General features: G+C 35.0%; 1 protein-coding gene across 1 annotated transcript in view; it reads left to right on the forward strand.

Moving 5' to 3' along the window:
• Positions 1 to 15100, forward strand: part of EMB140 (EMBRYO DEFECTIVE 140) — a 282396-nt gene extending 267296 nt beyond the window's left edge. Inside the window, exon 16 of the mRNA XM_089820935.1 lies at positions 14674 to 15100. Within this exon, the coding sequence (XP_089677061.1) occupies positions 14674 to 14927 (254 nt within the window). The 3' untranslated portion in view covers positions 14928 to 15100. The remainder of the gene's footprint in view (positions 1 to 14673) is intronic.
• Positions 15101 to 15575: the final 475 nt, after the last annotated feature.

Consider the following 15575-nt stretch of genomic DNA (forward strand, 5'->3'; position numbering starts at 1 on the left):
AGTTAATATTTGATCTGCACATATACGTGACAAAGTTGAAAAGTCAATCGAATGAAAGAACACATATTATTGGCTAGTTGAAAGTTAGATGCTTACCTGTCATATTGGGCCCCGTCCAAAAATATTAAACGAAAGTTAGATGCCTTCAACCGTCAGATCAAAGAAGATCTACGGGGGTTGTAAAGTCACTATATTAAGATGCTCATTTGTTAATTTATGCGAGAAAGCAACGAAAAGACACGTGTCCGGTGGGCCATCACTTTTCATGAAACGTAGTTAGAATCTAGTCATGAGGTGCCATGAAGGATGGAAATTCAATGTCGGATTCTCCAAGCAATGGAATGGTGCCAACTATTCGCAGCGGTGTGCCTAGTTGAAAAGAGGAACCCACATCGTGAAACAAAGAGACCTAACATCATTTTGTTATCACCGTCCAATCAAAAAGAGATCCATGAATGTCACTATCTTGCTATGTGAAGTTGCTCGATCGTTATTCTATGCAACATAGCGACGAGAAGACACGTGTATATGGATGGACCCACAAAGGAAGTTATAAAGGAAGTCATAACATTTTAATCTCGACCGTCAATTTGAGATCAATGATGGGAATTCGAAAATGTAGTGATCGTTGTAATATGAAATCCATAGGTTTGGCACAAAACAATAGAAAATGAAGAATAAACGATTTTCCACAGGATTTTCTGAGACTGCATGAAGATGAATACTCATGGTGTGTTTTCAGGAATATCATAGATTCAAAATCATCAATAGAAGAGGTAGCACGCGGTCATATCGTGATATGAATCAGAGATTTCCATATTTTATTCTCTATTATAAGACTGTTGCTCTACCAAAATTTAGAAATGATAACAATAGACTTTAAATGTAACCTCATTTGATAATGAAAGGGTCGGCAAATTGGAGAGGGAATGGCTATGTAATTCCATTTACAGTATTTTTTTTCATGTTTTGTAGTCCATGCATTAGATAGCTTTGCACTTAGAGTTAAAAGACAATTGTGTATGATCCTATAAATAATCAAATGGATTCCATTTTGTTTCAATATTTGCAGTACAGTAATTCCATTTGCTGCTTCATATATGGTTTTGTTTCTTCTCTTAATAGTTTCATACATGTTATGCATTTCATTGGGAATTAAAGGATAATGTATGTGAATCTATTGGATACTTGTTGAATTTCTTTTCAGTCAAGGATAATAGTCAAAGCAATTCCACTTGCCCTCATATGTATAATCTTTTATTTCCCACTTCTGCATTTAGATGAGTAATTTTCATTTAGAATATATCAAGATAATCTACTGCAATCATTCCATTGAGTGTGATAGGTTATTCATATAGATCTTGCCTGAGTTGTTGATGCCTACAAACAACTTGGTTATCCTTTACTACTCTTAGGTTAAGAGCTTATAATATCAAGAATTCTTGATCACATAAAGACATATTCATTGCATATTATTGCAAGAATTATAGGGAGTTGTACCTAATCAATTTAGAGGACAGCTTTAAGATACATGCACTGACCCATTTGTTGGTAAACATCCTTTTGTTCCTCACATTTTGGGCATCTAGAGTCAAGGTAAAGCCCAAGTTAGCAAGAGGGACAAACTATTAACCAACAGGTCTCAACATGGTTTACTCCCTCTAAATCAATAAGATCAAGATCACCAAAAGTTGATTGAATCACATCCTCTGTCTGCTCCCTCTCTGTCAAGGTTGCCTCTAATGAAATGTCAAGCTCCCTTTGAATCTCAATCCCTCTTTCTTTATGTACGAGTTTGTTGCTTATGCATTCGGCATTCAAGATTGACTTCGAACTTTTCAAGGAGATGTTTTATTAACTAATCTTTATCACCATTGGTTATCCACATCTTTCTCGTGAGTCGTCTTAATATCTTCCTCGGGTATAAACATTTAATCTTCGTACTTCTTAGCCTTTGATACAGGTTGGTCTTCTACATAAGGCGTTGGTTACCATATATTTCAACCCGTAATTGATATGTGGGGAATTTCGCCGCTGCCAGTTGAGGACCTCTACAGACTCGTGTAACTTCCTTTCCATGACATTTTAAGAGTAGTTTTGGTCGTGTCGTGTCTTCCTACTTTCAATGGCCATATGTCTTTCTGAGTTTGATCTATACAATGATCCTAAACTATAAACATTTAATCATAGGTTAACCTGTATGATTGATAATATCTCCTTCCCATACAAGATTTGTTTTATTACTTTACTTGGCACTGATCGAAATGCAGGTCAATCTGCCTTTCTCCTTTCCCTCGTGACAATAAGGTAATATTATGGTTTGATCACATGTTGACAGCGATGGTTTTAGAATGGAAATGATATTACTAGTATGGCCTGACACTTATGATCTAGTAATTTGACTTCATTAGCAACTCAACAACATGAGTTTTACAATTCCATATTCATCGATAAAAACTATAGTTGTTCTCTTATCTAACAATATCTTGCAGGCTGAAAGCATTTAGTATCGGCTATGTTACATTTCCTTCACACAAGATTTGTCTGCCCCATGATTAATAACTATTGTTGAATCACTGCTGATTTTTTGCTATAATATACCCACCAATCCATTATGTCAACATACACTAAGAAGGGAAGGGTAGTGTTTGATAAAAGGTGCTGGCTGATCATCATTCCATGATTGGGACTTTGTTTTGTTCTTCCATTGTTCCCATTCTATCTGCTCAGTTTATAATTCTCTCCATATTTTGCATGTGTGTTTACTGTTCCAAATCTGTCACCATCCTCTTTGTTTTCACCTAATTTCACACCATGTTTGCAAGCTTCCATTATTCAAATACTTGTTTAGATTTGCAGTTTTGCTCTGATACCATGTTGGGTTTTCAGATCTGCTGCAAATGTATTAAGCACTGTTTTATTAGGTATGTGTGTTCCAAAGGCAACATCCTTTTATATTTATATATAGAGAGAATAAGCCATGAATAGACATGTCCCTTCATGGGACAAGTTTATTCATTAATCATATAATTAATAATAATAACAAATTTATTATATATATATATATATATATATATATATATATATATATATAATTTTATTTTTTCTCATGTAACAATGATCTCATATCTCAATATAAAGAACACACATAATAAATTATATCCCATATATAATTATATATAGGTTTATCCGACTGAAGCTATCAAACATCAATAGTTAAGATAGAACGAAGTGTTACAGACAAGAACAAATCAGTAAGTAAAGTTTTGATACAATTTCTTCAGAAGGAAAGAGATAAGGTGTTGAGCAAATTTTCCTTAGTGCGAAGTCTATTATCACCTAAGTTGGGCTTAATGCAAAAGCAGTCAGAATTATTGGAGACTCATGAAGTTTTTAGATGCACTAACCCTAATAGAGTAGAGATTACGCCCTATGCAAACTGTGGCATAATTCAAGTTGTTGAGAACATGAAAAAGGTATGGGATGCACTGAATTTGCTACCTTGAGAAGAAATTTCATAGACATTTTGAGGTTTGTGTAAATGTTTTTGGGGAGAACCCAATTTTTTCTTTGTACATAGTAATCTCACCTTTGCCATTGATGTCAAAAGGGGAGTATATATCAATGGAAAATAGAAGTACAATAAAAGTGTGTAAGTACAAGAAAGGGGGAGTACAGCATGTTCAAGTATATATATGGATTTTTGATGAGTTTTGTTGAGACATTTTGGCACTTAGTCAATTTTTCACAAAGTGTTGCCATCAATGCGAAAGGGGGAGATTGTTGGCAAGTAATTAGTTATGAAGGCAAGAATTTTGTCATTTATGGCAACACTATCAGATAGTAAGGTTGCTTGGACTTGTATTCAGTTTTGGTTTTGGTTCAATGCGAAAATTGCCTAAGTACAGTTCAAGGAAACTGTTAGTAATGTATTGTTTTGATCAGCAAGCTTAGTAGATCACATATTATTGACCACAATTTTGGTTAATGATATGATGGAGTTTGTATGTAATATCAACATATTTTATCGGATTTAATATGTTAGTTAACAAATGTTTTAGTTTATAAATGTGAAGGTAGGCTTGAATCGCAAAGTACTATGGGATAAGAGATAGAGATTGGACATTTTGGTCTAAGGAACTAAAAATCACTTAGCAATGTAGGGATGACATCCTAGATATTACCATCAATTAGCAAGTACTAGTAATTAGTTTTAGAGAAGTGTTACATGTTTCATCATCAAGGCCAATTGAAAAAGATAATTGACAGGGTACATAAAGAGGACAATTTAGTCATGCAAAGTATGGTATTGTGATGCACATGTTATATGATCTTTATATGTAATGCTCTAATGATGTTTTGATGGTTAGATGTGGATTGTTGTCGTATGGGTTAGATGCAAGATATGCAAAGGACTAATCAGATATTGCAGAATTTAGTACAGTCATTGTGGTATTGATCTATAACTTGTTGTATAGATCTAATATCTTTGTAGAGCAATGAGCTCCAAATACAACTCCTTGCAAGGTTGAGACCTCTAACAAGGTCTAATTCTCTCACAAGGACTAATGTACTAAATATATGTAAAGCCTCCTAGTAGGGTCAAATCTCCTAATAGAAAACTTTCATATTAGTGAATTGTTCTGGGTACCATCCCCACCAGAGTTTTGCCTTGGCCTAGGTTTCTTCGAAAACAAATCATGGTGTTATGAGTTTCTTATTGTTGTCTGGTTTACTTAATTTTTTTATTTGTGGTTGCATATGGTTAAGTTTTGAAATGGAGTAAAAGTGCTGCAACACCAATTCCCTCCCCCATGCCACCCTATCCCACCCCCTAGGATTGCCTATTTCTAACAGTGTTGAGGAAGCTTCTGCAGCTAATTGTGAAAAGCTTTTAAGGGTTATATGATGACCAAGGCGCTACCTTTATTAAGAGGATTAAGATCTTAGGAACTATGACAAAGGTTAGATTATTTTACATTAAGATTGACCTTGAATGTAGATTTGATTCTTCAAATGTTTCAGTACTTCTTGGTTGAAATTATGAAGTATCATCCTGGAAATGTGAGGCCTTGCATGCACACCCTGATGCCCTTGATCCTTGATGAAATTGATTATATATGCAAACAGTTGCAATCAAATTTGTTGGCCATTTGGAGGAAGGAACATGTTATATTGGCTAGTGCATATGAATTCTGCAAAAGATTGGGGGAGCATAAAATTGAAAAGTTGAAGGAGTACATGACTGAAAATGAACTAATAGATTTAAAGGTTGTATGATCTTTGGAAATGAGCAATAAAAAAATGAGAAGAGAGAAGATTTGTTTCACATGCCTGAAAAGTTGGACGCCTAATCATGTTTGTGAGGATTTTAATGAGGGTAAGGCAGCCAAAGAAATTCAGACCAGCAATGAAGAAGACAAGATTTTCACAGATTTCTCCCCATAGAATAATAGGAATATTGGTTGTGAAATGGACTTAGATATTGTTCACTATATGGGTTATACAAATCTCTACATTGGTGACTTTAAGGTTGTAATTGACACACATTTTGTGGAGGATACACTTACTCAATGTAAGAACATGATGGTGTCTCAAGATGCTTTGGAAGAAGTTTATGGAACTTCACATCATGAGAGATTGTTTGAAATTGGTGGCATAGAAGCAGCCTTGACTTTGCATGCAGATCAATCAAACAGGGACGTGGAGGCCTATGATGACATTAACATCCCCTGTGAAGAGGCTGATGAATCATGTGTTCTTTATAACACCAACTTGCTTATGCATGATGATGATCTTGATGACCAATCATAAAATATATTTCAAATGACAATACTGAGCAACATGCTTTGAAGAATCAGCTAAGAGTTATTGAGCATATGGTTGTTGCAACTTTAGTACATTATGATGACACTCACAAGGCTGCTGAGGATCTCTATAGGAAGACTCAAATAGAAAAGACGCAAAGGGGAATTTAAGGTGATTCTTTTGCTGCTGATTCAACAGGGAGCTTAATGTTGCTCCAGAGACATTGTATAAAACTTGGGTTGCCCTTTAAAAGGCAGAAAATCAGATTTTGGTCACTAATCAGTTCATGAAAAAGGAGAATAGGGAAAGAAGTTTCTTAGGGAGGTGATACAAGGAACTTGATAGCATTTAGCAGACTTGTGATTTGGATAGCTGCCCCAAGAGGTCAACAAATTTTTGAAGCGGCCAAAACTACAATATAAGATGGACACCATTTACTTGGTTGATAATTGCTTTTTTGAGGTGGATGCTGATTTGACATTTGATAACCCTCTTTTTGAGCATGATGAGGAAGATCATTCCAATTTGCATGATGAGGATGGGATTGATTCTAGGAATTGGGACCTAGATGCAGTTTCTACTGATGAGTCTTCTTCACAAGGCTGTAATGATGGATCGATTTCCAAGATTTGTATTGCTGCTCATTCTTTGATCAGCTTATACATGGTTTCAAATTTTAATTTATGAGTACGATGGATTTTATGCTTTAGTAGTTGAGGATTGATGAGTTTTACATTTTGATCATGACACTTGTGTACTTGGGGGCATTTTAGATTGGGGATTGTAGTATTGGCCTCATTGTACCAAAAGTAACAAGAATTAGAATCCGCAAGGCCAAATTGAATCGCGAATCGGCCATGAGTTAAAACAAAATCAACAAAATTAAAAAAACCCTTGAAGTTTAGAGATTTTAACAATTTAAAACTTATTTCATGCACCCTTTATTGAATTTAACCTAAATATACTATAACATCATCAAATAGAAGCTAACATACATAAACAAGGAATATAAATGATAAATCCATCACATACGTTATGCATAAAATGTAAATTATAGCTGAAGTAAATAGAAATCACAAGATCATAATGAGCCAAAATCATAGAATGTATGTAAGATGAATATCCATGAAACCTATGGCTGTCAGTATTTGTAAACAAAATGAAAAAACAAGGCTCTAGCTCAAGTCTCATCATTATCCTCGAGCTCGACCGTAGCCTTAGCCTCAGCCTCTGAGTATCTTGTCTGCCTGCCACATAGGCATCTAAGGTAGGTCCTAGAAGAATGCTGAGCCATAGCCCCCGCATTTAAGATGGGCTTACGAACATCACTAGGGCCTGTCTCTATGTGTGCATGTGTGCCTCTACCAGTGCCTAAACATGCTCTACACGCCTCCTCTACCATGGCCATGGCCTTAGCCTCAACCTCAAAGTTTCAAACTAATAAACAAAAGAACAAAACCTACTTTGCAATTTAGTAAAATTAAAAAAACATTCAAGATTTACAAATGAAAACAAAAAAAAAATTAACAAAAAATGAATAATACACTAACATACAAAAATAAAATCAAGACTTGCCTCTTGCAAATGAGTTGAGTGTTGCTATTGATTCCTCAATGCTCCCAATGCAATCTTATGGCCTCCCCAAATGAGTTTTTGATCTCTTTGGCCCTCTTCCTTCTTTTTGGTTGCAAACTTGTAGTTTTTCTTTTCTCTTCTTCTCTCATTTTTCCTCTCTTTTACTCATGCTAAACAATTAGAAAGCCCTTTAGGTTTAAAACAAAAAGGAAAGGCAAAAAAACATTAAAAATCGATGTATTTTTTTTTTAAATGGACTTTACTTTTTATCAAGATGTGCAGGCCGATTTTACATGATTCATGCAGGTAGTTTTGGCGATTTTTTGCATGAATCAGCTAATTCCTGGCGATGAAATCACTGATCTGGTTTAATGATTAAAAACATTCGAGAAGCCCAAATCAATTCGCGAAACTAGTGATTCATGCGATTTTTGGGCGATTCCAACTACTAAGTAGTTTGATTCCTACATCAATAGTTTAGGATGAGCAACTATGATTTGTTGTAGGATGGGTATTATGCATTTCCATGAGATCACTCACAAATGGAGAGTTGTCCAGTATTGGTAGCTCCTTGAGACATTTCTATCTCCTCATAATTGTTGGCGATGACAACATGATAATTTGGGATCCTGATATTAGTATGATTGATGTATTGGAGTTTGGGGAGATTGATGAGTTGCTTCGCCATTCTGGACTCGTCATTTGTATCAGAGTAGCACATCGGCTTAGTGGAGCCACTTCCTTGAGGTTGGTATGGGATCCAAACATTATGGTCACAACATGTAGATGCAAATTGCTTGAGGGCAAGCAATCTCTGGGAAGGGAGGATTGTAACAACCACTTTTCTAGCCATTATTTCTTAATGTCTCGTTATCTTTTTTCGCCATGGTTCGTCAGCTAACCAGGACTTTATAGGGGTCAGTATGAGATTAGGCCTAGGCAATTCCAATTCCAGGCCAATGTTCGTTGATTCGGTAGGGTTTCCTGATACTTATTATTTATTGGAAGTCAACAGGGTCCAGTGTAACTTGGAGCATATCGTTGAGAGCTTTCTGGCAAGCTATCAAACAAGGATTTCTAAGTTTGATTGGTTATTCATTTTAATGCCAAAATATTATTAGACTATTATTATGCTACTTTACTATTAAATAGATATAAAAAGTTAAAAGTGGGTTGATAAAAGACATAGAAAGAAAAATGAAGAGACATGTAAGGGAAATTGAAGAGTCACAAAGGTGTGTTTCAAAAGGACTTGCAAAGACTCATTCTTGGCATGCTTGAATTTATGTTCTGATTTCTGATTTCTCTTGGAGAAATTTGGGAAGCTTCTAGCTTTCAGTTTTTAAAACCTAAGGATGGAAATCTTCAGGCTTCTTGGTGGATTTGACCGAAACCCTATTCATCTTCAGTGGTGGATTTGCGATGGAGTTTGCATTTGTATTTTAGGTTCATTTTCGATATTCCAGTCAGACTATTACTTCTGTATTTAAGTTTGGATTGTTATTGTATTGCTGAATATTGAAATGCAATATCATTGAGTATGTCTTATCTGGGAATTTACTGGTATTTTGATGGTAAATCCGAAATTTGTTGCATTAAGTTATCTATTGATAATTTTGAAAATTAATTGTAAGAAATTTCTTTTATTTCTGATTAGTCTTTCCATTACCCATGTTTTGACATCTATTATTATATTATTTCATTGACCATTTGTAGGAAAATATTTTACATTCCCACAAAAGGTTCAAGTTACAAAATCAGTACTATAATATTCCTATTGTTTTTCCCCATATTACCAGATTCATTTATGAAGGCAATGATGTTTGGTTTGGTTCTGACTGAAGTTTGCTTTGGATGCCATTCGCTGCAAACTTGGTTGCAGATGATCGAATTTGGCCCAAAGTCTGTTAGACAAACCATGGCCGAGTTTAGGAGAATTTGCAGTGTATTTCAAATGCTGCAATAGAACCCGACAAGACTTTGGCATTAAAGTTAGTTTTTTGACATTTTTTAAAGTTTTTTTGTGTTTTAGTCAATTCAACCCGCCAACCCCAAAATAAACTATTCAAAAAGCCAAAAAGGTAAAATGTATGTCATTTGTGCATTTTTTAATGGAAAATATAACTTCTTGCCTCCATTGCTAAACTTTCTTGTTTGGTTGCCATTGCTCAACATTCTCTGCACCTCCAAGTGAGTCCCCTAACCATCTTGTTGGCTACAGGAACTTAGGTGATAAGCTAACTTTCTGCTAATCTCTCGTTGCCTAAAGGGGAGATTACATCATTCATCCTAGTGTTGCTCCAACTCAAGTGTGCTTGACTATCAAGTTTCCTCCAAGGTTAAGCCCACTTAGCTTGCCATCCCAATTTGAAAAACGTTCAACTAGTGTTTTTCCTTATGAACCATTTATTATAAAGCCCCTGGAGCTCATCAATTGATAAATAGGAGATATTTTCCAGAATTTTTGCTAGTGATTGATTGTAGTCTGTTCCGATGTAACACCTTTGTCTAGCAAGTGATCGCATGGATATGTAGCCATTTTAGTTGGGGGACTTTTTTTGTCATCATTGTTGTATTTTTTTCGTAGAGAAACTTAGTATTTTGCATCTAGCCTTTGCATTGGAAGTTATTCTTTAGCAGGAAAATTTAAAATTTGAAGGAAATTTAGATATTTTCTGAGAGTGCACATTATATATTCGCCAATGTTTGTACATAAGTAGTTTTTGTGGACTTACATAAATCATCTCATCAATACAACCTTGTACTTTTTTTTGTGTTTTTATCTCTCTATTTTGCCCTGCTCATCATTTTAGACTGCAAACATAGAAGCAGCTTAGAAGAAGTCCATGGTAAAGAAGCTTATAACTAGAAGCACAGGTCTGTACCATGTGTCAAGAAATGGAACACAACTGGTCAATGCAGTAGAGAAATTCTTTTTGATATGCTGTATCCCTTGGTCATTCTAGTCTCAGTTTCATCCCATCTTAAGATCCATATACATGACTTAAAGATGCCTTTGAAAAGCTTGGAGTAGCTTTGAAATCTGTTTGAAAATACATGTTGTTAAGTACCCAGAGTTGGAGATCGCTCTCTTGGAACTGCAGCACCATTGAGGATTTCATTTCACAATTCAAGCTAATCAGGTCTCAGCTGGAGGGCTGCCGACCTAAGAAGAAATATGATCAGCTAATCATGGCTGTTCTTTCTAAGCTTCAGGACCTATTTACACCAATGTGGCTTCTTAGGTTGACAAGTTTAAATTGCCATCACTTGGTGGTTTTTATTGGCAACAGATAATACAAATGGGTAATTTTTCTCCTCATAATTATAAGAATCACACACTCAAAAGGCATTGAGATATGACTTTGAAACAAACAAAAGAAACCGACCAACTATTCAGAAGGCTTCAAGGATGATCGGACTAATGGTGATTAATACAAATCCAATACTTCAAAGCAATCAATGTTAATGAGAAAACCAAAGACATGCACGTTCTATACATAGCTAGGTCATATAGACCCCAAATGCTACAAAAAGATGGAAAAATAGGAATTTACAGTAAAGAAATCAATGCATTGTAATTACATCCATAGAGATTATCTCTTTATTTTGAATAGCAGACTCCCTGGCTTACCCTAAATCCTCTTAAGATCCAGCCCTGCATCCCCATAGAATTGTAGGGCCACCAACTGCATAATTAATCAGCCCATTAGAATAAGAACTATCCCACCCACCCATTGGCCCTTTGAAGATATGATGCAACAAAAAACTCGATTCTCCATTAAATTTTCTCTATATGAAAAGAAGTTACCTGCCTCTGTTTCCTCTTAATCCAATTTCACATTCAATTTTTGCTACTAATCAACTAAATACTCAGTGGAATTGAATCATCTTCTTAAAGATCATTCGATCTCAATATTCCACATCCAGTCACTTTAAACCTGACAAAATATTTGTCCATAAAGGTAAGACTAATGACAGTTTCAAAAGATTCTGTTTGTGCTAGCACTGTTATGGAATCTTCTGTCCTATCAATGACACTTTCAAGAAATAGAAAGACTGTTGAGTTTTTACCAAAGAAAGTTGTAACTTAAGATTTGAAAGCATGGTTACCAGGAGACCCGTCTCCCCCCTAAAAGTCGCGTCTCGGAGACCGAGACGCGTCTCGAAGACTTTTCGTGTCTCCGAAGACCTCAAAAAAGGTTGGAGACTTCACGACGAAGTCTCCTAAAGTCTCCCCGTCTCCTAATCCAAAAAGTGAAGTCTCCCCAAAGTCTCCTGGTAAAATATAAATGTAAAATATAATATTAAATAATTTTATATATTTTAGCCCTCATTTTAATGTTTTTAATACCAAAATTAAAACCACCGACAATTTAAATCAAATGATTAAATCATTTAAAATATTTTATTTAATAAATTAATAACTTTGAAAACATTAGAAACACTTTTAAAAAATTATTTTTATTCAACAATTTAAATGACTAAATCATTTAAAATATTTTTGGAGAGCGATGATTTTTTGGAGAGCATGATAGCTGAAGACCTTGAGATGGATGATCACAACCTTGTGGAGTAGATAATAGTACCATCGACATACTAATACTAGATATATTTCTGTTTTTTGTTTATTGTACAAAGTGTTCATTTTTGTTTGCATATCGGCAATTCAGCATCAAACTATACTTTTTTGAATTTAAAATTTGAATATGTAATGATAATCTCAGCGATTATCAATCTGATATGATGGTGATCCTATGCAATATTCGAAAAACAAATATATCTATGAGATACAATATTGTGATCATGTGAGTTTTGAAATCTTTAACTCTATGAGTCTATTTTAATTTTTAATGTGACATTACTATTATTATTTACTTTAGTCTTACAGTATTACTATTTTCAAATTTTGTATTTACTTTTAGTATTAGACTCTTTAAACTATTAAAAAAATTTATATAAAAAAAAAATTGCCCTCTCCAAGTACCCCCGTCTCCTATTTGGAAAATTGCCGTACCGGTACCAGTACCAGTACCGGAGACCTCGAAGTCTCCCCGTCTCCCGGTGACCTTGTTTGAAAGTAGTTGATTCCTGCAATTGATAAGGTTTGTGATTCATCCCACCCGTACAATTCTGATAAATTTGGGCATTATGATCTGATTTGGAATGCGCTTGCATGGCAACTTCCACTACTTTTTCACTAGACTTTCTTAGCCTCATTTTCTTTTGAAGATAACATAATTTGAGAAATGATAGCTTGATCCTATAGCTCAATGATCTCTGTCAACATTCAACTCTCCCATGGAGCTTATATATTTTTTTTACATGGGGCTGCCCCCACGACCTAGCCCAGCAATGACCAGTGGCCGACACAAGCTAAGGCGAGACTTGTCCCCCATGAATGAGATCAGCCGCCCACAAGATGTCTCACCTCTTAAACCCGGAAGAGATTTGATCTTGGGACCATGGGAAACTACCCACAACCTCAAGCCAACTCATCTACCCATGCGGGCTCTCATGGAGCTTATATTGCTCAAACTACTTTTAATCCATTTTCATAGACAGTCACTGATCCCTCATATCAGACAATGAAAGGCCTATCCTTGTGGACATGATTGCAGAGAAATTTATACACATTAAAGGAAACTTAATTGATATTAATGGGTGGTGCACAAATTCACTTTCCTTGCAACACAATGTGTTTGTGATTTAATTGTTATAGATATTTTCTCTCAGCCCTTTACCGAGTTGCAGTTTTTGTACTTGGATCTCTTTTTAGGTTGGATAAAGTAGTTCTTAAGGGGAGATAAACTCGTGATTCCTACTTTCTCCTCCCATTACCTTAGTTAAAAATTAATGGGGGATGTGGGTCTACTACTGTAAAATACTTTTCATGGAAAGTTGTACATTTAGCCTATTAGTTTATTTAAGCACAGTGTTTGAGCATGCGTGCTTACCATTTAGAATGGTAAGTCATGTTTTGATGTATTTAATAGGCAACTAACATAAGGTGTATCCTCCATACCCATTTTCACCTACTGCACTTAATGTGCCTACATTTTATTTTCTTGCTATATACATAGGACTCTCGTAGCTATTTGTAAGAAGTTGAGACAAGAGTCGATAAGATTTAGAAGCATGTTGTAACTGAGACGAGAATCTATAAGATGTAGAAGCTTATTATTGCTCTTAAAAGCGTTTCGGTAATCATACTGTTCAGTTGGAAATTCACATTTCGGTAGTGCTTATGTGGTCAATACACTGTTCGCTAGGACAGGGAGGATTTGGGACAACAGCACAGCCATCTTAACAGTAAATATTAAAAATGCTAGTTGTAGGGATAATAGTAGTCAGTCAGATTTGACTATTAGTCTAACTAGTCATAACTGCCATTTTGTAAAATACTACTAATAGCTACCTCAAATCTTCTAATAATGGTAACATATTTGTCTACAGAAGACTACTAATCAATTAACAAGGTCAATCAATGGCTTGACGTTGACAAATGCTACAGTTGGTGACACTTTGCAAGAAACTATCCCTTTTTTAGATTATCAACTTGCTACTCTGTGGAAAATGCAACCATTTGGTGTTTCTATTCATTAGAAGAATCGGGTATTTACAAGAAGCCCACTTAATTACAGTAGGCAAGTAGTGAGAACCTATCTTTAAACAAGCATAAAGATAAAATGAAAGAGGAAAGATTTCATAGCAAGAATCAAACAACAAACAATATCATCATTTCAATTCCAAAATTCAGGAGGAGCAAGCGAAGAAGAATAAGGCAACAAAAGTTCAAGGGGAAAAGATGTGATCAGTGTGCCTAGAATTTAAAAGGAAACAAGAGGAAGACAGATCGCCATGGAAAATTAATAAATAGTGATTTTCCTTGCACAAAAATAACCTCAAGACCATCACAAAGTACTATTAACGGGATGATATCATTCCTGGGTAGGATATTCTGATACTCAAGAATTATTTTCAAGTATTATGGTGAATGTATCATACTTCTTAAAGTCAGATTACAGTAATAGAAACTTTTTAATACTTTTGGTGAAGCAATAATCGCTTTCTTAGAGATTACTCAAAATTTAATACACCTGTATATTAATTTTTATGGTGAACATATATGTATACTTTCATTTGTTGCTTATTTAGTGTGATTAGTTTAATCTATGGATTGTTATTCCGCTTTAGATATTCAAATCTCTTTGTGATAATTTTTTATGCAGCCCATCTTTTGGTGCTATTGAGAGTTCATTAACTTTCTTCTATATATGTTTGGTACAGGTGGACGGACGTCCTTTGGCAGGGGGGATGTTACCAGAACAGAGGAGAAACAGGAAAATTCTTCCAAATCTGTACCTACAGTTGTCTCACATCGCCGTGGGGGACATGTGAAACTTGTTGGAAACAATACATTTGCCATGCCAAGGAATGTCACAAGGCCCCTAGGATGGGGAGCCAAAGATAGCAAGGGGAAAGAACCTGAAGAAACACCAAAGTCAAATGAAGAATTTAGGAAAATGCTTTTAGAGTCCTGAGATCGATACCAATTGCATATGGTAGTAATCTATTACATCATATTTCTTGTATTTTAATGGTGAGGCAATGCAGAATGCTTAAAACTTTGTATCTGACATTTTGTGTAATGTTTTTGAGTGTCAAAACAAATCTACTTTTTTGGCTATGTTAATAATAATTCAGTTTTGTTTGAGTGGGACTCAAGATCTCAAGTTCCAGAGTTTTACAACTATATTTTCACCCATACAATTTGTAGGTCCATGTCTTCACTTTGTTCATCATTTTTTTCATCTTCACTTCATAAAGCTAAGGTTGCCTAGAAACCAATTCTCTTTTATGCAAATAGGTAAAATATTTATTCATTTCAACGTATTTTGATTGTACATGTGATAGGTAATTTGTGAAGTGTCGGAGACTGGCAGAAAACAGTTAAATAGTTCAACTGTGCAAAATTGTCTCTCTAATTGTTTTCCCTAAACAATGTAATACATTCATTGACAATGTAATAAATTATACTAATAATCTCCCCTTACTATATTGTTCCTACAACTATACTCCCAAAACATTCAATTCTTTTAAGGAACACCCCCTTAAGGTTTACATTTTAAAATTTGTTGAAACCAAAATGTATACACATCTTTGTGAAAATTTTGACTGATGAAACAAGT

This window comes from Cupressus sempervirens, chromosome 3 (genome assembly GCF_028749045.1).
Source record: "Cupressus sempervirens isolate cs-2001-9-10 chromosome 3, ASM2874904v1, whole genome shotgun sequence".
NCBI lineage: Eukaryota > Viridiplantae > Streptophyta > Pinopsida > Cupressales > Cupressaceae > Cupressus > Cupressus sempervirens.